Genomic DNA, 27,227 nt, shown 5'->3' on the forward strand with positions numbered 1-27,227 from the left:
CGTGATAGATAAAAACATTTTCGTATTTATGCACGCTGATGTGCTTTGAACGCTGCCCCCCCCCCTCCCCTCTTTTGCCTTAGTAGTACTCTCTCTTTGCAGATACAGAAGGGTAGTTAACGCAGGCCTTTACCCCCGTTGTAATCCGTCGTACCTCCTTGTCTCTCCATTTGATTGATTGTTGTCCAAGCATTTACTGTTTTAGAATTGGTTCTCTTTGGATCATTCTCTATTTACAAACAAGCACAAAGTCGCAATACTCTGTTTAGTCTTTGCAGATAGTGAAAAATCGTGTAAAAAAATAAAAGTAATCGAGCAAAATCAGTAGGCCACTAATTGGATCTCTTTTTGACCTCGCTAAAATAGAAATATTAGGAACAACCCTTCTTGAGAAATACGAAAATAGTGAGATGAACTGAGCTCCACACCATGAGGGCTGCAAGACAGCTCAGCTCCATCACCCATCCCGCACAAAATAATGACAAACCCTATGCAAATATTAAAAATATAGACAACACACCAGCAAAGAAATAGGGTAAAACATTTTATTAAAAAACTATTTACATAACGTTGGTTTATAAGATGATGTCAGTAGTGGACCGATGAGTGAATAGATCGAAAACAGCACAAGGCTCCAAGATCCGGATAGCAAGCTCCTGGATGTTGGGTGCCATAGTTTAGAGTTCTGAATTTCAGCCTTTTTCAATGCCTGTGCTTTGTTGAATCAAAATGGCGGCTTGACACAAAGCTGACTCAAGCGTTGTTACTGATGCTATGCAGACCAAAACTGGTTTTCAGTTTGTACATTTTTCTAGATTTTTCAATCCAAGTTTGGTTGACTTTGTAGAACGATGGCTTCAGATTTTCAACATACGGTGTGGTGGCGCTGACTGGGAGGGGGCGCTTCGCTCCTGCCCCCTCCCCAAGTAAGATTTTCATACGTGAAAGTACGTTAATGGTTTTGGTCCCTGAGATGCTTCGATGTCACTACCATTCTCAAATAGCATAAGTTCTGGATGTTGGGTGCCATAGTTAAGAGTTCTGAGCAGCGCTTGTAACACTGTCTGAAGCTTATTTCCACCTACTGCAGCTTCACTATTCTCAAAGTAAGTGAGTGTCGTTTGTGGACCTGACTGCATTAGAAAACAATATGATATGTTACCTTCCTAAACAGCTTGACGGAGGCCCCTGAGGGGCGCTGTGATGGCCATGGACTCGGAGAAGACGCTTGGCTCCGACACCCTCCCCAAGTCTTATAGCACTGGTGTAGCCTGAGATCGCCCCCGACATAGGCGGCCGGCTCCCGGGGTCCGGCGGTACTTTTTGCCTTTTGATGACTCTTCAATTCTGGACCTTGTCCCACAATCCGTTTGACCTGAAGACAAGCTGTAGTGAGGCGCCCCTTTATCGTTTTAGTTGCCATTCCGCCCGCTTTTGCTACACTGTGCCTCTTCCGCCATTCAGCTGTTTTCCGCCCGCTCTTGCGACTACAGCGTCTCGCTCACCATGTAGTTGAGATGCGCCCGCTCTTGCGGTGCAGCGATAGGCGGCTGCCACAGGACTCTCAAAATGGCAGCCGGCTCTTCGGTTTTGGGCCTGGTCCACTAAAATGGCCCTGGGACACCTTGGAACTCGGACGCTTGTCTGCTAGGGCTTGGATCCCATTCTCGAAAAGCGTCCCCTCAGCCGTGAAGATTCTACAAAAGTCTTGGGGGCCTCCGACTCCCGCAGGCTTCTGGTGGGGAGCGGCTGCCATGATTGCTCGTGGAATGGCCACGACGGAGCTACGAGATGGTAGTGGTCTCATGCTGACGCCAGCTTTAGTCTGAAACATCCAGAAACACTGTAGACTACCAATTCGATCAGTTCCGGTAGCGCCCCAACATGACCCGGAAGAGAAGAACTTGCCCTCCCCTCTTTGACTGATGGTTCTTGTTGCCTGTCCCCTCTGTTGTCATTTAACAGAACTTTTTGGACTGCTGAAAGGGGTTGTGTTCTGAACGCTGGTTGGTGGAGACATTTAGACTATATTCTTGACCTACGTTGTCGCGTAATGCGTTTTATGACACGCCGCGTTAGCGCACCCGGAAGTGATCCGAGGCGCGGCGCGCAGCGCGTAACGTAAGCATAACAGGTCATGTGACTTGTTAATAAAACTTTTCATTGGTTCATTTTACTTTTGTTAATTTAATGATGAAAAGCTTGGTCATATGACCTAAAAATTACGCTTTTTATTATTTTCGAACAATATTTTTTTTTCAAACATATGTTATAATATTCCAGGCTAATGTACTTTCCCGGAAAATTTACAACTGTCTTGCAAGTAAAATATATTCCTTTTTCGAGAAAAAGGGCGTTTCTTCCTTCCATGACGGAGCCGTTGAGTAAAAGAGATTCGGCCTGCTGTCTTAGTCGCCGATACGCCTGATTATCAGATTCTTATCGACCACTTTATGTTGCAGACATGAAAAACACAACTGCCCTTGACCATTTATCTTTACTGCGTTCCTACATATTATACCTTTTATCCGTCATGTAATTGGACTGCTTTATTTCACTTGCCTTTTACTGATTCGAAAACAGTCACTAAAAGTAAAAACTTTACAAATGAAAATACTACTACCGTGTTTTGTTTTAAAAACCTTTATTGTGAAAATGTCAGTATACAAATACGGGCCTATAACCACGTGGGCCGGCCACGGAGCAAACTCAAATCGTATATGATGAGGAGACATTTACACTGTAGAAGAACGTAACGAGCGGGCCATTAGGTGACAAGAACAAAGGTGTCTAACAGTTGCGGTATCGGTGGACGTACATTTTGTAATTAAAATACGACAGGGCCACTTACAATAACATTTTCTAGATATACATTTGCGGGCAAAGAGTTACGAGTCCCATTTATACCGGCGCCATTTTGGGCGAGGCCGGGCAGGTCCAAGATATAGTCAAAATGTCTCCACCAACCATCGGCCAGACCAGAACCCCTTTCGGCCCTTTATGTTACAAGATGATGTCTTCCATTCAGAAAATATTGGTGGCAGCATTTTGAAAGGAAACAGAAACAGCCGTTCTCCTAGTGAGTTTCACATTGTTACATTTAGGAAGAATGTTGAAGAGTAGTATGTGGAAAATCTGAAGCCATTTTTCTACAAACTCTCAATCAGACTTGGATGGAAAAAAAAACCTGAAGAATGTACAAACTGAAAACCAATTTTTGTCTGTATAGCACCAACAGTAACGCTTGAGTCAGCTTTGTGTCAAGCCGCCATTTTCATTCAATCAATAGCGTCCCCCTGCACACATTCAGGGACCTGGTCGTGTCTTCAGATGAAACGCATTGTAGGAAAAGAAGCAGAAAGGAAAAGGAAAAAAGTTCCGCCGGACCTAGTGAAGCTGCAGCAGGTGCAAATAAGCTTCAGACAATCTTCAACTTACTCTGATTCTTATAATAAACTTCAGATAGTCTTACAAGCACTGCTCAGAACTCTCAACTGAGGCACTCAACATCCAGGACTTGCCATTCGGATCTTAGCGCCTTGTATTTTTGTTTTGTTCTTGATGGAGGGGAAACAACAAAAAACAGGCATTGAAAACGGCTCAACTGGAGCAAAAAAAAAATTACTTCTTGGGTGCATTAGGGCATTTATGATTTTCGAATGCCGTATTCATCAGGTTGATGCTCATGTTGCCATAGGACAGCATAGCATTCACCTTCTTTGATCCAGGAGGGATGGAGAAAAACTGCCAGATGAAACTTGAAACTTGGCCATCCAGATCTCGGCGCGTTCGACTCACTGTACCGCAACAGTGACCGCAACTCAGCTGGACACGCCGTCTTTCGGCGCAGCATTGTAGGATGGCCACACCAGTGCGGCAATTTGCTAGACACCACCTCGGTGCCATCCGGATCTCGGCGCGTTCGAGTCACTGTACCGCAACAGTGACCGCAATTCAGCTGGACACGCCGTCTTTCGGCGCAGCATTGTAGGATGGCCACACCAGTGCGGCAATTTGCTGGACACCACCTCGGTGCCATCCGGATCTCGGCGCGTTCGAGTCACTGTACCGCAACAGTGACCGCAACTCAGCTGGACACGCCGTCTTTCGGCGCAGCATTGTAGGATGGCCACACCAGTGCGGCAATTTGCTGGACACCACCTCGGTGCCATCCGGATCTCGGCGCGTTCGAGTCACTGTACCGCAACAGTGACCGCAATTCAGCTGGACACGCCGTCTTTCGGCGCAGCATTGTAGGATGGCCACACCAGTGCGGCAATTTGCTGGACACCACCTCGGTGCCATCCGGATCTCGGCGCGTTCGAGTCACTGTACCGCAACAGTGACCGCAATTCAGCTGGACACGCCGTCTTTCGGCGCAGCATTGTAGGATGGCCACACCAGTGCGGCAATTTGCTGGACACCACCTCGGTGCCATCCGGATCTCGGCGCGTTCGAGTCACTGTACCGCAACAGTGACCGCAATTCAGCTGGACACGCCGTCTTTCGGCGCAGCATTGTAGGATGGCCACACCAGTGCGGCAATTTGCTGGACACCACCTCGGTGCCATCCGGATCTCGGCGCGTTCGAGTCACTGTACCGCAACAGTGACCACAATTCAGCTGGACACGCCGTCTTTCGGCGCAGCATTGTAGGATGGCCACACCAGTGCGGCAATTTGCTGGACACCACCTCGGTGCCATCCGGATCTCGGCGCGTTGTGCTGCCTTCGGCCTATTCGCACATCGGTCCGCTACTGACGCCGCCTCACGTGCCAACGGATTTTCTACGCTTTTTGTAGCCCTATGTCGCATAACAGGTCATGTGACTTGTTTATAAAACTTTTCATTGGTTCATTTTACTTTTGGTTTCCTAAAGATGGAAGGCTTGGTCATATGACCTAAAAATAACACTTTTCATTGGTTTAGAACATTTTTTTTTCCCAAACGATGAAAGCCCCACCTTGTTTCTGGATCATTCAGACTGAAGCTGGCGTCAGCATGAGAGCACCACCATCTCGTGGCTCCGTCGTGGTCATTCCGCGAGCAATCATGGCAGCCGCTCCCCACCGAAAGCCTGCGGGAGTCGGGGGCCCCCAAGACTTTTATACAATCTTCACGGCTGAGGGGACGCTTTTCGAGAATGGAGCCCAAGCCCTAGCAGGCAAGCGTCCGACTTCCAAGGTGTCCCAGGGCCATTTCAGTGGACCAGGCCCAAAACCGAAGAGCCGTCCGCCATTTTAAGAGTCATGTGGCAGCCGCCTATCGCTGCACTGCAAGAGTGGGAGCAACTCAACAACATGGTGAGCGAGACGCTGTAGTCGCAAGAGCGGGCGGTAAACAGCTGAATGGCCGCCACCTGGGGAGGCCCGTTCACGCCGCCTCCCCCCCCCCCCCCGGGCCGCCGCACGCCAATTTTCGGAGCAGCATTGTAGGATACCAAAACCAGTGCGGCAGTTTACTGGACATCACCTGGGTGCCTGTCGTACATGTTGTGTCAGCCATGTGACACTGGACACAGACCGCTACTGACGAGGCCTCCCCCCGCACCACCCGGGACGCCCCACGCTGTTTTTCTGTGCTGCATTGTAGGATCCCTAAACCAGTGCGGCACCCAGGCGACATCACCTGGGTGCCGTCCAGAACTCTGCACGTTGTGCTGCCTTGGGACTATTCGCACAACAGACCGCTACTGACGAGGCCTCCCCCCGCCCCACCCGGGACGCCCCACGCCAATTTTCGGAGCAGCATTGTAGGATCCCTAAACCAGTGCGGCACCCAGGCGACATCACCTGGGTGCCGTCCAGAACTCTGCACGTTGTGCTGCCTTGGGACTATTCGCACAAAAGACAGCTTCTAACCATTGTTGCTTTTTGTGTTAATAAATGTTTAAATGTTTTTAGTTTTTGTTCTGTTCATTATCGTTAAAAGTTAATAAAGTTTTATAACCTTACTTTGTTGGAGTGTTATCTATTTTTTGAAAAACGGGTGAATGGGGCCTTGAATCGGGTTATTGTCATGTGTGGGCTTTGGAAGTGTGCTGCTGCAGGATCGGACATTTCAAACTCAAATGCACGTTCTTTTTCTTACCTTTCCGAAGCATGGAGCGCAATAGCAGGCAGAGAAAGGGTGATGCACGTGTTGAACACTACCTGACCTGGCAAGTTGCTGGCAGTGCCCCCCCGCCCGCTCCTGAAAGAGGGCACACACACACCGCCGCCCCGAGTACTTCACAAATCTTTAAAAGACCATGCGCTTGTTCATGAGGCTTAAATGGTTTATCACCTCTTCTAGAACCCCTACATCGACCCTCTGACGTTTCATGGAAAAATTACCATGTAACACAATACCAAGCCCTATCAGCTGAAACCCCCAAGGAATCGTGGGGCATATTATCAAGGGGGTTTATCTCCGCTTTTTTGGCTTTAAAAACCATGAAAGCGGAGATAAAATTATTTCCCTATTATCAAGCTGTCGCTAACACCAGTTAGTGACACCTAAAAGGAGATAGCGACCATCTTGGGCCCGGCTTTGCATGTCAGTGATACTTATCACTAATGACATGCAAAGTGGCGTGCCAAGATGTTAGCGACTGGAAACAGTCCCTAACATCGCTACCTTCTATTACCAACTTTTGGAGATATTCGCGCTAAGCGCGAATATCTCCAAAATCTAACACCTGCCCTGAGCAGTTCTTAGCCATGTTATCCAATGGGAGGTGGATAACATGGCTAAGAGCATTAGGTCGATAATACATGAATATCGCTGACTTTTCTGCGATAATAGCAAGGTTTATCTGCGATAAAAATCGCCGATCTGCGGCGATAATTTTTGTCTCTAAACAAGTTATAGACAAAAATTATCGCTAGTTGTTAGTAATATGCCCCCGGGTTTTTGCTTGCAGAAATCGGGAGGCGGGAGACTAGCACTGAAATCAGTACTCACACGCCTGAATCAGGAGAATTGGCATGTCTGAATTCTCTACAGCTGGGGCCATAAACTACATCCGCAGGGGTAGGTGATAGCCTGGGACCAGCCTGGCATCTAAAATGGCTGCCGTGCACGACAAAATTGTGGCATTCGAAAAAAGGCAAGATGGCGCAGCCGCTGGAAGAGATATATCAACATATATCAGCCTCCTCAGCCACCCTCAGGAAACATAGGGGATTAGGATATGTCTCCCGCACCCCCTTATACCTAGTACTTTAATTAACGAAGCACAAAATGGCGAATTCCCGTTTCGCTACCAGTTTGCGGCCCAGTTCGCGGCCCGTGAAGCGCTTCTACCGTGAAAAATCATTTTTTTTTTTATTTTCCCCACGGGACCCTTTAATAACCCCAACAACATTCCTAGGGGGTCAAGAGGGGGATACCTTGCCCCCTTTCATTAAATTCCCCCTTAGTTTTTCACCTTTTCTTCTCTCTCGATCCTACCGAGAGACAAGATGGCGGCCGCTCCGGACTGTCACGCAGCAAAAAAAAAAAAAAAGCTCACGCACAGCCGCTGGAAGAGATGTATCAACATATATCAGCCTCCTCACCCACCCTCAGGAAACATAGGGGATTAGGATACGTCTCCCGTACCCACTTATAACTAGTAATTTAATTTACGAAGCACAAAATGGCGAATTCCCGTTTCGCTACCAGTTCGCGGCCGCGCTTCTACCGTGAAAAATCATTTTTTTTTTATTTTCCCCACGGGACCCTTTAATAACCCCAACAACATTCCTAGGAGGTCAAGAGGGGGATACCTTGCCCCCTTTCATTAAATTCCCCCTTCGTTTTCCACCTCTTCTTCTCTCTCGATCCTACCGAGAGACAAGATGGCGTCCGCTCCGGACTGTTTAGAATGTTGACAGACACCGGAGAGCCAATCAGCTTTCTGCGCGCAAAGTTCCGATAAGCGAAAAGTAAGCGGAACGGATCGCTGCCCAGAGCGCTGTTACAGATATATATCTTGGTTTGAACGTTAATTTCTCAAAAACTACTGGAGCACATATATTGAGACCTAGCAAAGGCACATCGGGCTAACAGTCCCTACAATTTTGCCAAGTTTCGTGCAAATCCATTCAGCCGTTCGAGCTAAAAGTGAGTCCAACCGCCCTATGGAAAACTCAATGCAAAAAACGCGTTTTGGGACCCCCCTTTTTTCTCAGCCCCCCCTTGACGAAACCCCACCAAATTTTCAGGGGCTGCTCAGAAACAAAATGTGCCATTTTCCTGAAAATTTCAGCCGATTCCATCCACAAACGCCAAAGTTATTAGACATAGAATTTTCAAAAGTCCCATAGGGAAAAAATTCTAACTATATATACCTACTGGCGAACGCCAGTAGGTAATATATATATATATATATATATATATATATATGTATATATATATATATATATATATATATATATATATATATATATATATATATATATATATATATATATATTCAGCGCGCTCTTTGACCCTTTGGTTGCTAAATTTTGTTTCCATGTAAATAGTGATTATGGCACTTTGTCGTGACTTCCCATGTTATTTTACATGCTACTCATTCGCAACCTTCATGAACCATGCAGCGCTGCTTTACTCTTGATCTGCTTGAATATTTCCCAGATTTGCTTTCTTATCGCATTGCATTGTGTTATTTTTAATATGTAATTTTCCATGTGGTACATGCTGTTTCCCATGTGTGCTTTACATGTTGGATTAATGTAGACACTGTTGCTTTATTTACTTTCCTGTTTTTTTTATTTTTGGGCGTTTTTTCTCCCCAATCAAGCCCCTCCCACTTGTTGTATATATATCCCCACTTTTATGAGTGCCTTTGTGTGATCAAGCTCCCTAGTGGAGTGAAACGCGTTACCCCTCAATAAATGTTTTGAAACCTGCTACTCACTCGAGTTGGATTATTGGAGAGCTTCATTTGCCTGTCTGCTGTGGCGCTGCGAGGTCTGCACCCTGCTGCTGCCTGTCATCCATTGACAGGCGGGGATTTCTTCACATCTGTTTGCCGGAATTAGCTGCTTCTGGCTTGTGGACCCTCCCGCTGACTGAGGCACAGCTCTGGCGCGGCTGCCTGCGTTCGCCTGGAACGTATTTCTCCTTGGATTCAAAGAATCAGCTCTGCTGTGCCCCCCCGCTGGACTACACGGCTCTGACAGCTAACATCGTCGGCTTCTACGAGGTGAGTGTGTCTGATCAGGCGTGGTGCTTGTGTGTTCAGCTGATTGATTTTCTCGGCTGGACCACGAGGCGCCGATTCCTGCAGACCGTCACTGGCGTGTTGCTGCTTGTCTGTCAATTACCTCTTGTCCATTACATGCGGGGCGTGGGATTTGTCACAAACGTAACAGACAGTGCGCTCTATTTTCCTTAAGCAGGATCGGGCTGTAATTTCAGCCCCTCCAACAAAACGTGACTGTGTATTTTACCAAATTACTATGCTATCGAGTGACGCACTCAAAACGAGGGAAGCAACTGCTGAGGCACGATTTGAAAGCCTCTCAACTAATATTACCAAAACCAATGCGGCAACACCAACTACAGCCAACAATGATGCTAAGACTCTGCTGAAGAGTCTGGAAAAGCTACTGAGAAGTGAACTCGCCAAATGGTGGGAGAAAAAATCCTTAGAAAAATATCGGGATGCTAATAGGGTTCCCAGGGGCTTAAGAATCCTCACAGTACCAACTTATGAAAATCCTGACCCTCAGATGTTACAGGAATGGGCAGACAACAGCTTGCAAAGCTCCATGAATATGGTGAATATTCTGATAAAATATGCTGAATCAGATCGCGACAAACTGTTAGTCGAAATTGATAAAACACTTGCACTGTTGGAGGCCACTGGTGAAACGGATTTCATCGCGAAAAGCAAAGCGGAGATCGACATCCGTACTAAAAAATTGGAAGACAGCATTATAGAGCGCAAGGTAACTAAATTTGCGAGAGATAAGAACGACTACGCCACTGGAAGGATTTTTACCTTCTCAAGGAAATATGACAATTTGAAGCGCAAAGCACTATCCAAAAGTGGCAAAATACCAAGCAACAAAACGGCCACAACCAATCAAAGCTCTGGCGTTCCAATAGATAACAGTGACACCATATCAATCAACTCCTTAACATCAAACAGCGAAGACGAAGGTACTTCTACATCTGCAGCCCTAGACCCAGACATCAATTACACCGTAGTGGAGGAATTGGGTTTTGTAAACGAGGACCGGCGCTACTCCCTGCGCTCCCGGAATCCTCCAACCCAAGCCGGCAATCAGCCAGCCAGCGCAGGCGCTCAAGGCGTAAGCACCACAAAAAGAAATACCTCGCAGGTAAAAACAAACAAGAACTGGCGCAGATAATTGGTACTGTTGATAATACTGTCATTAACCTATCTGACACCATCCTCACTAAAGCAGAGGAACAACTTCTGTCCCTTGGTCTCTCCTATTGCCCTCCCAACAATTTCTCCTACAATCAAACTAGGATCGATCTGTATAAATTTGTCAGAAAAATCAAACTCATCAAGTATTTCAAATTAGAGTCCAAACGTAAACAAAGTGGGGCTGTAGCTAATCCTTCTAACATGGAAACCAACCTCCAAGTCAACGACAATGCTGGTTTACAAGACCTGTACGACCTCGCATTTGAAGGCAGTTCACAAACTACGCCCACTGTCAGTCAAGTGTTTAATGTCAACAAGTCAGCAACTACATCCTTCAGACCCAAGTCAACCTTCTTTCCTTTAATGCCCCGTGATGCAGTGGATATTTTCAGCGACCGTGTCATTATCGAACTAAAGGCTCTCAACAGGTCCATCATGACACAACGGAAAAAACTCAAGTACAATGACCGGCAGTATAATCTACTCATAAGCAAATTACAGTCCGACAACAATATCGTCATAAAAAATGCTGACAAGGGGGGCAACACTGTTCTATGGAAAACCTCGGACTACATCCTGGAAGCTGAAAGACATCTGTCTGACATTACTTGCTACACCCTCTCATCTCAGTTTGCGATGGTCCAGAATCATAACCTGATACGCAAACAATTAACTTCATGGAAAAGACTGAGTCTTCTAACTAAGGATGAGTGCAACTTCCTCTCCAAGGATCATCCTGTGACTCCGCACTTGTACTTTCTTCCCAAAGTACACAAACTTTTTACCCCTACACCAGGTCGACCTATAATATCAGCTATTGGAAGTATGACGGAAAATATCTCCAAATACGTTGATTTCTTTCTCCAGCCCCATGTGGCGAATCTTCCTTCTTTCCTCAAAGATACCACTGACTTTTTGACCAAGATTGAGGATATTGTGTGGTGCAATGACTATTTGTTTTTGATTCTTGATATTGAATCCCTTTACACTTCTATAAACCATCAGCATGGTGTGAATGCATGTCAATATTTTTTAAACTCACGTGCCATTTGTTTCAGAGAACACAATTCCATGCTTATTGCTATGATCAAATTGTGCCTGACCTCCAACTATTTCCGCTTCAGGAATAACATTTACCAGCAATTACGCGGTGTGGCTATGGGCTCGTGTTTCTCTCCCAGCTACTCATGTTTGCATGTTGGTTGGTGGGAGGAGCACGAGCTCAGGGTCACACATGCTCACTGGTCGCCTTGTATCGCCCATTACTGGCGCTACATAGACGACATCTGTATCATCTGGAAGGGCACTCAAGACCAAGCCCTCTCATTTGTATCAGATTGCAACAACAATAGCCTGAACCTGAAATTTACTGCTAACCTCAGCAGCACTGAAGCTGAATTTTTGGATGTACAACTGTTCATCAGGGACAATACCCTCATGTCCAGACTGCATCGAAAAAGTACGGCGGGAAATTCCATCCTGCACGCACAAAGCTCTCATCCTGCCCATACTATCCGCAGTATCCCTTTTGGCGAATTCATTCGCATTCGCAGAGTTTGCAGTGACCCTGATTCGACTGCTACTTGCCTTAAGGAATCTAAGCAACTTTTCCTGCAAAGGGGCTACTCAAGGGCCATACTTGATCAAGCTTTGGCTAAAGCCTCATCACTGGATAGGGCCACCTTACTAAAGCCCAGAGAGCATTGTACTACCACTAGTAATGATAACCAGGATGATTCACAATGCACTGTCAGGCTCATAACTACTTTTAGCACACATGAGCGTAAGATCAGACGCATCATAGGCACTGAATGGCCTATCATTTTGACTGACCCAGTACTCGGTCCACTATTAAATGATACCCCTACCATTACCTTCCGACGTGCACCGTCCATGCGCGATGCACTCGATAGAATTGCACCTGAAAATCCTCCTAAACCTAACAAAACCACCAAAATGGGCTTTTATAAATGCACCTCCTGCCGTGCTTGCAATTTTGCTACTAACGCTACCCATTATGTGACTGCTTTTTGTGACACTCCTATTCCCATCAAGGAATACCTCACTTGCAGATCAGAGTTTGTGGTTTACAAACTTAAGTGCACATGCAACCTAGAATACATTGGCAGCACCAAACTACCAGTGCATCAGAGAATTTTGCAGCACATAAGGGCCATTGTAAATAGCGATAGCAACTATCCGGTTGCTCGACACTTTGGGTTGGTCCACAACAAGATGCTTAAAGACCTCCAATACACGGTTCTCTGTTCAGTACCTCCACCCAGCCGTGGAGGTGACCGTGAAAAAATACTCAGGCAGCGTGAAACCCAGTTGATTTTGTCCCTCGACACCAAAGCCCCTAATGGTCTTAACTTGACTGAAGATTTGAAAAGCTTCTTATAATGCTTCCTTCTGTCCTTAGTTAGGGGGTCTGGTCATAATTATTCTATTCCTTGCTCCAGTCTTTTCCTCTCTCTCGCTCAGTTTAGGCTCTTTGTTTGACTGCTGGCTCATTTGCCACATGCTATGCATGGCGTAACCTTAGAATCATGACTCTTGTTATTTCTGTAACTTGAATAGGATTTGTTGCCATGTTTTCTACTATTTTCTCGTGCTGCCGCTGTCTTACTCTTTTATTGTTCTGTTACTTTCCCTCTCCTCTCACTTTTAACTTCTCACATCTGTGGTTGGGCTCTCTAATATATTTTTCACTCTTTTCTCATAATTATTTTCTAGCACTTTGTATTCTCCTCCCTTACCCTTATTTGAGCTCACATGTCTCTTCCAGCTTGCTATGTTATGCCACGCTTATTTTTCACTAATATGCTCTTTGATATATTGCCTTTGTTTTAATTACTCTAATGTGCAGATTTTTGACTCAGGCACTATGCCGTAATTGCTTTCAGCGCGCTCTTTGACCCTTTGGTTGCTAAATTTTGTTTCCATGTAAATAGTGATTATGGCACTTTGTCGTGACTTCCCATGTTATTTTACATGCTACTCATTCGCAACCTTCATGAACCATGCAGCGCTGCTTTACTCTTGATCTGCTTGAATATTTCCCAGATTTGCTTTCTTATCGCATTGCATTGTGTTATTTTTAATATGTAATTTTCCATGTGGTACATGCTGTTTCCCATGTGTGCTTTACATGTTGGATTAATGTAGACACTGTTGCTTTATTTACTTTCCTGTTTTTTTTATTTTTGGGCGTTTTTTCTCCCCAATCAAGCCCCTCCCACTTGTTGTATATATATCCCCACTTTTATGAGTGCCTTTGTGTGATCAAGCTCCCTAGTGGAGTGAAACGCGTTACCCCTCAATAAATGTTTTGAAACCTGCTACTCACTCGAGTTGGATTATTGGAGAGCTTCATTTGCCTGTCTGCTGTGGCGCTGCGAGGTCTGCACCCTGCTGCTGCCTGTCATCCATTGACAGGCGGGGATTTCTTCACATATATATATATATATATATATATATATATATATATATATATATATATATATATATTATGTGTGTGTATGTATATATATATATATATATATGTGTTTACCCACACATGTATATATATATTATAAGTATATATATATACATACACACACACACTCAAACACATATATGTTATGTTATATGTTATGTTATGTTATAAAACCTTTTATTACGCGCTCTATTACTCAAGAGTATCCTGGTAATAATATAATACCACAAAAATGCGTGGTAAAGGGCCACAATGCAACACATTGTATTATATATGTGGAAAAGGCATTCTTGGCAATAGCATGCTTTGTAAAGACATTCAACCTGTTTCTCCCACTTCTGAGCATGGACTGTTCGCCAGCAGGAGAGGGCCCAGAGAACGATGAAACTTATAGGGGCCTTCAGACCCTTCACTTTTTCTAGAACAAGATAATTGGGTATAAGATCTCCTTTACCTTCCAGCATCACCTGATCTACAAAGTCATGGGCATGTAAGTTTTTGAAAAGCTCAGTTCTGCGGAAACCCAATAACTAAATCCTGATTATATGCTTTGAGATAGTTGCTGAAACCTAATCAAACCAGCTTTGTGCCCAAGTGTTACATAAGTCGTGAGGGGCTAAATAGTGTTTGAAGCAGCTCACAGCAAACCTTTTTGGGATTAGCAGACTTAAAAGGAAGATATTCTCTATATCTTGTGGAAAAATTAATAACAGCAGCAGTCTACTCCAAGCAGACCAGTAATGCCAGCCACCTTTTAGAAGGGAAACTTTATATATCTTAGCAAACTTCCTGGTTATCCACACACAAATGAACATATGCACAAATCCAGTTTCCTATTACCTTAATTTAATGCAGGCAAATGAGATGTTCTAAAAGGTACGTAAAGTGTAGGAGAAGCATTATTTTGACTAGTTTGTAGAGGCCTACTGTTGCTATGGGGGGGTTATTCCAATGCTTTATTACTGTAATAAAGATTTTCATTTGATGTGAAAGTGCGTAGTGGGGATTTGGATAGTTTACACCCACTGTTAAGTGCACCCTTTTTCACCTTTATTGTCGTCCCATCAAGTTTCCCTGGTCAGAGCTTACTTTATATACAGCAGTTTCCCTAAATCTGTCGGCCTCTGCCTCCAAGTTTAGCCTGTTTGGCATATTGGAGGTATGGATTTGAATCTAAATCTTCTGAGTGTAACGTGTGTTACGTTTGTTTGTAGGTTAACGGATATCAAAGAGAAAATTAACCAGGTTAATGAAGAAATAAGACGTCTAGACATGGACCTTGAGGAGCACCAAGGTATTATCTTATTAAAAGCTGACCTGATTGAGGTATTTTAATGTCTTAAGATAGAAATGTTACTGTGTATGTGTATGTATGTTGTATTTGTGTAGCAAAAACCCAGCCAAAAGGCTGCAAAGCACTGTATATTGTCAAAGTCAAAGATAGGAGTGAATGGAGAGGTAGCTAGTAGACTGTTACTATATCATGAATTGATGTAGTGTTCTTTAAAGAGGACTGTCTTTAGGTATTTCCTAAATTGGAACTGGGTTTGGGGAAGTCCTGATAGATATAGAACTACTGTTCCAGTTCCTGGGTGCATAGATGAGAAGGGCTTGTTGTATAGTTCTGCACATCTTTGCCTCTAATATGGTGAGGCAGTGTGCCAAAAGCCTCTCAAGATGGGGACTTTGTCATCAAGTTATGCTGTGGAACTGGTTGTGTTAGCTTTGTAAATGATGCAGATCATTTTGAAGATCATGCGAGCCAGTGGAGTTCCATCAGGATAGGAATGACTATTTATATTTCTTCTAACCCTGAATGAGAAATTTTGCATCAAGTGAGATGCCCTTAGGCGGACCAAGTATGGAGTGTGGGAGGCCTGGAGAATGGTATTGCTACCATTGAGGTGCATGAGTACAAGGGCTTGAACAATAGTTTCCATATCATCATTTTCTGGAAGGAATAGCAATTCTTATTTAAGTGTTATGACTTTCAAATGTTCAGAATTGGCTTTTACGCTATAACCTCTATTATGTTAAGAGATAGCTCTTGGGTTTGGGTTGGTAGTGATACAAAACTGTGATTTAATTTGGGCATTGTACTGACAATAACCGTACATAAGAGATTTGTAAATTCTATGGTGGCCAGGTCACGAGGAACAACAGAAGTCACTCAGCAATATATATGGGGAATTTAGAAATCACAACTATATATAAGTGGTGCTCTAAGGAAAAGAGGGTTGGTTATCAAAACAACCCTACTATGTCTCCCATAACGGAAGGACTGAATATGTAAGCAAGGAAATCAGAGCACTCAAAATGGTAGAAAATCTGTCTCAAGTTCAGTAATAATAGATAACAGCCCACTTTTATCCAATTCCTCTGTTCGAGCAATGCATTCCAAACAGAAAACAATGGTACAGCCAACATAGAACTTTACAGCCCACACCTGTTTCTTTGATAGGTAGGTAACACCTCGACATCTTTTCCTTATAGCACTTGAGGCTGATTTTCTGCTAAGATATATAAAAGAAGTTGCTTTTTGAAAGCAGATTGAATTTCTTGATTACTAGATTTGTGATTTCCAGCTGCAACTTTCGGTATTAAAAATAAAGCAAAACAACCTTGCACTCCCGCAAGATTACACAAGCCTGTTACCATGCAACCGAATAATCTATCCATGCTACGTTCTTACAATGCAAGAGTTGGCTAAATACAACCAACCACCCTTGCATGGATTTTGTACCACCCCACTCACAGACAGGCTATCCTTGACTGTTTTGTTTCCATGGTCTTATGTCATGTTATATTATGCTTATTCTTACGGTGCACTTATCACCCTGGAGATTCTTGCAAAACTGAACTGATAGCCCAAATAGTGTGATGTTTGTGACCAGAAAATTATCACTGGATCAATCAGAATTCCATTGTTTAGAGATTCGCTTTGCTTTTTCATTTACCACTTGCTCTGATATTTACACATATTCTTACCCTACAGAATCCTGATTACTCATGTAAACATATAGTCAGATGGGTATTCTTCTTGATTGGCAAATCTTTTCCATAATGCCAGTGACCCCTTCTATTCTGCAGAGATCCTTCTCATCAGTAGATCGGTAGCCTATTGTAACAGATGTTACATCCACAATGCATATTTCCTGGGTATACTTGATTCTTAGCCTGTAAATACAAACTTCTTTAGTAGTATTAGCTCCAGTGTAATAAACTTTTGTTCTTCTTTGTTTTCCTTTTTATCAGGAGCATGCCCAATGCCCAACAAGCAGGCACTCAGTGTCATATCCGTTGGCCATCCCCTTATCTCTTTTCTATTTTTTATAACAAGCTTTATTCAGTTTTGTGTGCCATCTAAACCATGCCAGTACAAGACCACACGCACATGGTTTCCCAGCACCGTATAAATGTTAAGCTTTAAGCAAGACAACAAGGGTGACTGACAACGGCGAGCACATCACAAGTCCCTGCTTCCCCTAATCAGTCCAAAGTACTCCCACCAGCTTCCCCATATCTTTGCATGTTTGTGGGGGCAGCCCCTTGCCTTGTATATCGGTTCTTCCTTCTTGGCGCACCAGTCAGTTGCCAGCCGCCAGTCTGACAGCTTAGGCGGAAGTTTGTTTTTCCAGCAACGTGCAATGTCTCTTTTTGCCCAACATGCGGCCAGACGCACTAGTGTGTGTTCGCCCGATTTGCCAACCATATCCTCTAGGATCCCCAGAATAGCAATCCTGGTCATCAACCTGAGGGGGTTTCGAGGACCCCAGACAGCTCCCGTTCGATGGACTGCCAGTATGTTGCTATATTGCATCTAGCAAACACAACAAGATGATGGACAGAGTGCTGACACTTTTCAACCACTCACCCTCAGTCAAGAGATCTGGGTTAAATCCATCGATCTTTTGCTCACTATGCCACCCCAGTTTGGACCCAGCCATATGCAAATCAGTCTTGACTCTGCTCCTCATGGGAACAGACCAACCCGAACTGCCTGTCCATGTCCTCCCTGGACCGGAAACAAGCATGCTGGAACTGGTTTTCAGGGTGTATATTCCATTTTTGCATGCATGCTAAAGCTGGAAGGGTGTTTAGCATGTAGTGTATAGAGAATTTATTTATATCAGCCTCAGCCATAACGAGAGGGCAAGGGTGCTGGGGGCAATTCTTTCGTCTCTCCACTCTGTGTCTTCCAATGTGCCCACCTACTCCTCCCATTTGTGCTTAAATGGTGTCAATTTATCAGGAGCGCTGAAGATTAGTGTTTGAAAATCTGGGGGGCTCTGCGCTTCCCCAATTGGCCCATCAGGAGTTTGGCTTCTAAAGGGCTGAACTCCAGAATATTGTGCAAGAGTTCTTGGAGGAAGCCTAAACCTTGTTTTCGAATGGGCCGATAAAGATAGTCCCACCTCAAGACTGTGGTGTCTCATGTTGCACCAGCTATTTCTGTTTCAAAAAGAGATGCGTGAGAAGAGCCTCCATCTCATTTTTGTAATGCATCATGTCAATACGTTCTTATGCAAAGAATTGAAGATGCTGATTCTTGCTCGAGTCCTTCAGGCTTGAAAACTTCAGAACTGGTCAATATGCTTCGACCTCCAGAATCCTGCCAGTTTCCACATTTTAATTTGGCTCTTCCTTCAGATTTACTTCAGGTGTGCTTTGACAGGCTGACATTTCTAGCTTACTACATTTCCTTTTGGACTTCTTTCTGAACCACTTCAATTAAGCTCACAGTAATGGTGGCTGCACTTCTTCTCTGGACAGGTTTCTGTGATAAAAACCTCCCCCCGGATGAATAGCTCATGCAGGCAGCCGCTCCCTTCCTGGTTTCAGACTATCTTTCATTTAAAAAAAATATTTTTATTAGTTAATTGTTTTAGCTATGGCATACATACCAACAAAGTTCAATTACAATACAACCATCAAGAACCAACTAAAACAATACATCACATGTTACAGTAGCGAAGTGTGCACTTCATCTCTGGTTCTAGCAGGCTGCAAGGATTTGGCCCTCACCACCCCGTCTCAACCCCTTCCCCTCCCCCAGCTAGTGCTTTACAATTTGTGTCATTAATCCTCAACCATTTAAACATCCGAACCCCCAGTGCATGTGACGTAGGCCCTTGTGCCCCACCTCTCATAACCTAGCTTCACCCCATAGAACCCTCAAGGTTGGGCCATTTCCTCCCCCATCATCCTCTGACTGCTGCCTCTGTGTGTCAGAACTTTCAGTACCCTGTAAATGCAGCCGCCGCTCACTACCTCCCTTTTTCTCTGTCTGCAAGACTTCTAACTATGTGGCCCAAATTTCTAAGACATCCAGCAATTTATCATCCCTTTTATTGAGTTTCATGTGCGCCTCCCCCGCTAGTGCCCTTTCAGTGACGTCTTTACACCTCAGCAAGGTTGAAGGGGCCCTTGTGCTCAGCCACCCTATGGCCACCCGCCTTTTGGCCAACACTATGTCCAACTATAGCAACTTCAAATGCATCTTATCCCCTTGTGGTCGTTTAACACTGCCCAGCAAACACACCTGTTTCAGACTAATTTTAGTAGGACAGTGCCCTAGTGCACAGACCAGGATTCTTGAATGCTATGCCAGAGTCTTACTTGGAGTCCTTCGTTCTCGAAACGATGTAGGGAGAGTGGGTGTGACCCATGCAGTATTACGGCTGCCTTTTTCAACACAGAGTGGTACTGAAAGCTCCACATTTTCTTATTTTCTTGGAGTTCATTTCTTTGTGCATCTTCATTATCCCCTGATGTACCCGAGGATGAGGTTCATGTTATGGAGTCTGCACTACAATTAAAACCAAGCATGGGAGAACTGCAGAATGTTGTCCCAGTCTCTAAAGAACTGTTTATTTGGTATCCTTTATTTCACTCATTGCTATAGATGTGAGTTGCTACAAATTATTTTTATTATTATTATTCGACATATTTTGTAAAGCCAGTGGCTACCTAAAAAAGGTTGCCCAGCGCTAGCTCAGTGTGAAAATAGGGTCAGACCAGTCTTGGAGAGAGGTGTAAAATTTATGAAAAAAATGGAGGTTGAAACAGCCACATTTTTAGTGATTTGCGAAACATAGACAGTGCCTGGCATTCTCTAAATGTCAAAAGCAAAGGCACATTGTTCCAAGGTTTAGGTCCCAAGATAGAGAACGCTCAGCCTCCTTGGCAGGGTTTCCTAATTTTGGGATTGCGGCCGGGCTAGGATGGCTGGGAAGTAACAAGCGTCCTGGTGTATACCAAGACACCTAGGATCTGAGATTGAGAGGTCCAGTGTTTGATAGGCACTTGTGCATGTAGCACAGCGCCTTGAATTGCACTCGCCATTTGATGAGAAGGCAGTGCAGATTCCGTAGCATATTGGCAGTGGAGGCAAGTTTGGGAGGGTGGCTCAGAAGTCGTGTTTTGTACAATCTAGAGGCATTTAAGCAGTGTTTTGGCCACACGCGAGTACAATATGTTCCCATAGTCCAGCCTAGAAATGACTCGGGCCTGAATTACGGTTCTTTGGGCAGAGGTGGGGAAGCAGTAAAGGACCTTCCTGAGCCATTTCAGGATGCCAAACCAGGCAGCAGCTACCCTATTAATTTGAAGGCTCATGGTGAGTTTGTCATCCAACCAGACTCCCAGATTCTTTACGACTGGCACTGAACTGGGGGGATTGCCCATATTTGTAGGCCACATATGGGATCCCGAAAGATTGGGGGGGTTGCCCTTCACTAAGACCTTCCTCTTCTCTACATTCAGTTTCAGTGAGTTGGCTACCATCCATTGTGAAATTTGGGAGTGGCAAGAGTTGAGGGCCTTCACATTCCGGTTGTCCTTGGCTGACAAAGAATTTGTGTATCATCTGCATAAGAGAAGAGTGTGAGCCCACAATTTTCCACTATCTTAGCTAATGGACGTATATATGGGTTGAAGAGTTAAGGCCTCAAAGTGGATCTCTGCGGCACGCCTGAAACTAGAGGGTGGAATTTTGACCTATGTTGGTTAGTATACACCTGGAAGGTGTGGTCCGGGAAAAGAGATTGTTGCTAGGACAAAGCCAAATCGTGTACTCCCAAGCTCTCTAGCTTATCCAGAAGAAACCTCAGGAACTCATTTACACTGAGAAGAGCCGATTCTTTGCTATGGCCTGACCGAAACCCAGGTTGCGAGAGTGGAGCAGGCCATTGAGTTCCGAGTAAGCTGTGAGGTGTTGGCTCACATGTTTCTCCAACAATTTGGCAAAACAGGTAGCAAAGATATATGTCTGTAATTGTACCAAATAAGAGGATCCATACAGGGTTTTTTCAACAAAGGGGTGACCAGCGCCTTTTTCCAAGCTTTAGGAACAATACCCTCCGACAATGATGAATTCATTAATTTTGAAAGCTGCTTCAAGCCGGAATGGAAGAGCCTCCAAGTAATGTCAGGGGACAAGGATCCAAAGGGGATCCAGACTTATTAGCCACAAGGATTGCTCTAAGAGAAGGCATATCCAATGGCTGAAACCTCTGTATCATGCTATCCAAGCTATCCACCTTAGAGGGGATTCTTGCCCCCATTTCAGATGTCCCCAAGGTTCTTTGCCAAATCCATAGATATAAAATAGATTTAGAAATTAATCTATGTTTTATAAATACATTTTCAAAACTTTAAAAATGTTTTACAGAATTAGGCTGCCTGGATTTTGTACAACCTTCCAAAACATCAGTCTGCCCAACCAGCCTTGAGCACCCTTCGTTGGCTTCCAGTGGCTGAGAAAATCAAATGTAAATCACTTTGTAGCATCCATAGGGCACTCCGCGTAAATGGTCTTCAATCATTCATCCCTTGGTATCGCCCTACTTCCCTGGCAGAACTCTGCACTCTTCCAATGCACATCTGGTCACTGGCCCTTAGTTCGAAGGGCAAATTAGGGTGGTCGCTCCTTTGTTTATAATGCGGTTAAACTTTGGAATAGTCTTCCCTACTCATTGAATGTGAAATAAGGAATTCCCCTTTGCAAATCATTAACGTCCTGGCTCTTCCAGATTAGCTCACTCTAGGTTCCTCTATCTGCCTGTGCCACACTATCAGCGCTGGGAGGCCTAAGGGTAGCTATGCACTATATAAGTGCTACATAGAATAAAATAGAAGATAAAAACATTGTTTAAAAAGTATTTAAAAATCCATCAAAAAGCTTCACCTGGAAGGATAATTTGGCTTTGACATAAAAAGCGAAAACGGGCACATAAGTGCAAATTATTTTGAGTAACACAGTCATAACTCACCCTCAATGCACTGCTCATGACCACACACATAATTTCATGATGACATCATCAATGAGATTATTGAAGATGCCACATATCACCTCACCATTAACATGAAGAATGACATCATGTGGCTATGGGATTTGCTTCATCGTTATTTACTGGAAGTGTGTGACATTGCAAACACAATTCATAGGTTTGTTTGTTCGGTGATAACATAATTTTCCAATAAATGGTCCTTCTAAAACACTTTATGGTTTTGGGTTAATATTGTGCAATAATGCACCACTTGGTTTGCCTGTTAAGGTATGATAATATTTGTATGTAAGCAGTAGTCATATAATTAATTTTTGACTGAGAATTTGCTGCGTCTACCTGATATACATACAAAATATGCTTGATCTAAATTCTCCTTTGTGAACTCGCCTAGTGGCATATGTGGGCTCTGCAGTGAAATCTGAGGTTCTTGTGGGCCCAGTACCATGGAAACTTATTGGATGCCATTCTTATTTTGGAGGAGACTGCACATGATCAGCAGTGGTGGCTGCACGAACTCAATTGGGCCAGAGGCAAGCACCTCTCCATTCCCCACCCAGAACTGACGGTGGTGACACATGCTTCACTGCTACATTGGGCGGGTCATCTGGACAGATGGGGATTCAGACTACTCTGGTCTTTGGAAGAAATCTGGCTTCATTTCAATCTATTGGTGTAGCCGCCCACTCTTGTGGTATTGAAGGCCTTCCTGCCATCCATCAGGGAGAGGCTGGTGCAAGTTCTTACAGAAAACAACACCGCCATATGCAACAAGCATGGTTGAGCACAGTCCTATTCCAGGAGTCTCTGCACCTCTGAAGTTGGCTGGAGTGTCAGGGCATTTCCCTGCTTGTGAACCACCTAATGGGCTCCTTGACTGTGAGTGGGGATCAGCTCATCCAATGGCATCTGCCTTATTACGAATGACATCTACATCCCGATGTGGCGCAGGGCATCTTTTCAACAGTGGGGAAAAAACCCTGGCTATTTATTTTCACTAGCATTTAGAACGTGCAGTGCCAAAGTTTTCGCATTTTGGATCTTCCACGAAGAGAGTCACTAGTAGATGCATTCCAGCTGGAGTGTAACAAGAGAATCTTTATATGCCTTTCCACCCTGACTCTCCTTCATTGAGTTCTGAAAATGTTCATGACCCCCCTGGCCCAAGTCTAGGGACTCCGGATACGGTCTGGAGAGTGTTGGTTCTGGAACTTCTGAGCTATGAGCATCTGCCCTCCAATCAGGCTGCCACTTAGGAAGGTTTTTCTCTAGCAGCAATAGAGCTGGGTCCTTCACCTGGCCCTGTGCAATCTACACCTCCATGCGTGGAGGCTGATTGGCAGCAATTAACTGCATTTAATCTGCTACCCAAAGTGGGGGACGTCATCCTTGCCACCAGGTATATTCCCACAACGTCCATTTAAGCTAGGCATTGGGACACATTTGTACCCTGCTGTGGAGTCCATAAGATGGATCCTTTATTTTGTCTTTGGCTCGGGAAGGCCTTTTAGTGGGCACTAATAAGGAGTATTTGCTGGTAAGGGTAATCTGTAGGATAATTTACAAGATTTATAATTGCATATGTTTTTATTAAAATTGATGTCATAAGCCTTGTATTTGGTGTGCAAGGCTGTTGTGCAAAAATATATTCACATATATATCCAACAAAAGAGAAAGACGCCAAAGCCTAGTTCCGGGTAAACTGCAGCATTTTATTCACAAATTATAGTGGCTACTCGCAAGCAATATTCAACACTGTTGTGATTCGACATAGCTGCCTTGATTACAGGTAAGTCAGCTTCACAAGCCACAAGTACTTTACTACAGTGCCAATTCAAAATTTTACTTGCACAAGCATAACATGTTCAATTCAATAGGACTCGTGAAGCAAATGCATACCATTGTTGCTGCCGTGAAAATTAGATTGTGAATGCAGGGAATCCGGATCTGACCAAGACAAGGTACATACCCGCTTGTCTCCCTTTCTCACCTCCGATATTGAAAATGTCAGGAAAATGTGTTGATCCATCCAGAGGCAAGCGGGTCATGCCACACCCTTCCAAATAATTCATACAACAACCTCCATCATGGTGGGATGCTTTGCAATCGTAGAAAAGGTATCATTGCTTCCTTCCTTGTAGTACACTATCCATCAATGCCTCTCAGCCCTACACGGAATGTACTCTATATGAGGCAAAAAGAGGGCATTGTTTTATCATATTTGCAAACAAGGCATTTATGGATTGTGTACTACAAGGAAGGCTGCAATGAAATCTTTTCTACAATTGCAAAGCATTATGGACATTGAAGTCCTTGAAAGTGCTGATTGGCAATATGAGTCCTTTCTCACTGTTTGAAGTTGCAGGACATTTAAAAACCAGAAGAAACTGCTATTCGCATTGTGCATATAATTAAGACCAGGCTGGGTCGAAACGTGTCATGCTATGCTGCTGGGCTAAATGCCACAATAAAAATCTACTTTTACCCACTCTCAATTGGAGGGCTTGTTTCTCACATGGTGGAAAGTGTGTGAGTTTTCTGGTGCTGTATTAAGCGGTGACAGCCCTGACCCGCCTGGCTGGGCGTCCTTCTACGTCAAGGCTCTTTTGGAAAATATAATATTGGATGGCCGCTGGCTGCCTTTCATCTGCTAAGGAGGATTTGCCTGGGTTTATGCCACTGTTAGAGCGGGAGCCCTGCCGTTGAATGTTTTGGAAGCATTTGGGAAAACAGCCGAGGATATGCAGAGGTATTCACCTTTGCACTTCGAGAGTGGGAGAACATCGAATGCTGACCTAAGCAGGTACTGACATGTGCAGCTTTGCCACGTGTGCACAAGGATGAGTGCTTTGGGTGTAATTTGTTACAAATGTTGCCGCTCAGCCATACACGGAATTTACATCATATGAGGCAACAAGAGGGCATTATTATTATCATATTTGGAAACTAGGCATTGATGGATTGTGTACTACAAGTAAGGACGCAATGATGCCTTTTCTACAATTGCAAAGCCTAATGGACATTGAAGTCCTTGAGAATACTGATTGACAGTACACCTTTAAAAATCTTTGCACATGAGTCCTTCCTCACTGTTTGAAGTTGCAGGACATTTAAAAACCAGAAGCAACTGCTCTTTGCATTGTGCATATGATTAAGACCCGGCTGGGTTGAAAAGAGTCATGCTATGCTGTTGGGCTACCTGTTGCAATAAAAATCTACTTTTACCCACTCTCAATTGGAAGGCGTGCTTCTCACACTGTGGAAAGTGTGTGGGTTTTCTGGTGCTGTATTAAGGGGTGATGTCTCGCAACATTCTAGTCCCAATAACTTTTGTGCAGATTGACGTATTTCAAAACTCGTGGCCCGCTCCGGTCGGCTCCTATCTTGAAAGTTTCGGGGTGATTCGTCAAGTATGGGCCGAGAAAAAAAGGGGGTCCCAAAACGTGTTTTCCCCATGCAATTTCCCATAGGAAACTTTAGACACGGCTACAGCCCGAAATGCTGAACGGAATTACACCAAATTTTGCAAAAAGGTAGCCTTTGGTTCAGAAAGATCCCTTTTTGTTAAATGGTGTAAATCCGTTCAGTAGTTGCTGAGAAAATCCAAATTAAAAAAGTTTCGATATCTAAGGCCGCGCAGGATCCGTGCACCCTCCCAATCCGATGCTGCATGCTAATTTGCTGTCTACACTCCGAAGCTGGAAGTGTTGGCAGCCATCTTGAGAACCGAGGCACAAGAAATCAGTCAAACAAACGCAAAAAAAGAGGAAAGGGGGAAGGGTAGAAACACCCTGACCCCCTAGGCCTGCTTAGGTAGTCCCACAAGGACCCCCAGGGCCAAATGTTCGAAATTTGTAAAAAAAAAAAAATCTGCAAAATGCGCAACGGATGCGCGGATACGGCCACAAAAAAAAACGTAGCGCCCAGATACTATTTAGCCCCTGGGTCGGCCAAGTCCAGAGGCAATACTTTTATTGTTATGGGGGCCCCAGAGGGGCCCCCCAGCCCCAGGGAGCGCCACCCCCAGGGGGATTTTCAAAAATATATGCGGGAGGCTCACAGCCCCCCATGCCCCCAGCACCGGGGCTTCTACAGTAAATTGGTCAATTCAAAGGCCCCCCCAAGTCCCGGGGACAGCCACCCCCTGGAGTTTTATAACAATATTTGCGGGGGGCTCACAGCCCTCACCAGCGCCGGGGACCGCCACCCCCCAGGGCTTTAAGAAAATATTTGCGGGGGTCTCATGGCCCCTAGCAGCCCTGGGGACCGCCACCCCCGGGGCTCTAAATATTAAAATTGGGTGGTCCGTGACAGACGCCACAGCCCCGGGGACCACCACCTCCCCAGGACTTTGATAATGTTGGGCGGGGGAGGCGCGCTGCCTCCCTCCTGGAGCCCTGTCATGGCCCTGGGGACGGCCATCCCCCTGGGCGGACTCCTGCAGTGTCCCAGGGTGCTCACCCCGGAACACTGCAGTTTGCTATGGCAGGGTGGGAGCCTCATGGCTCCTGCCCTGCCATAGCAAACTCTGTTTTGGTATTTGGAAGAGAGAACATGAAATCTGCTCTCTCTTCCAAATACCAAAGGAAATTGCTTTTCCACACGGGGAGCTGCATCTTAGCAGCTCCCCTTGTGGAAAAACAATGCCGGCTCCCGCAGGATGCAGGGAGCCGGCGGGAACTTGTTGGAATTGGAGACCCCCCCACGGTCCCCAACGGATAGGGCCTTCCCTGGGGGATGGGGTCCCTGGGCCATAAGTGGCCCAAAAGGGGGGCCGTACGCGGCTCTCCTCCCAAATTATAATTTTTTTTTTAACGGCAAGGCCTGTCCCGGGGATGGGGCCCCCGAGGTCATGAAAGGCCTGAGGAGGGAGGCCACGCAGACCCTCCTCCAAAAATTAATAACGACAAAAAAAGTGGCCATGCCCCAGGGGATAGGGTTCCCGGGGCCGATTATGACCTAGGGAGGGAGGCCACACGGCCCTCTTCCCAATTTTGTAATAAAAAAAAAGGGGTCATGCCCTGGGGGATGGGGTCCCCAGGGTCTATAAAAAAGGAAAAGAAGGGGGCCACACAGTCCCCTTTCTTAA

At 45.0% G+C, this 27,227-nt stretch overlaps 1 protein-coding gene across 1 annotated transcript in view; it reads left to right on the forward strand.

Annotated features, from left to right (window-relative positions):
* IFT74 (intraflagellar transport 74) overlaps positions 1-27,227 on the forward strand; it is a 496,520-nt gene that overhangs the window by 353,202 nt on the left and 116,091 nt on the right. The window contains exon 13 of the mRNA XM_086962124.1: positions 15,065-15,144. Within this exon, the coding sequence (XP_086818250.1) occupies positions 15,065-15,144 (80 nt within the window). The remainder of the gene's footprint in view (positions 1-15,064; positions 15,145-27,227) is intronic.

The sequence above is a fragment of the Lissotriton vulgaris genome, chromosome 3_1 (assembly GCF_964263255.1).
Source record: "Lissotriton vulgaris chromosome 3_1, aLisVul1.2, whole genome shotgun sequence".
Taxonomy (NCBI): domain Eukaryota; kingdom Metazoa; phylum Chordata; class Amphibia; order Caudata; family Salamandridae; genus Lissotriton; species Lissotriton vulgaris.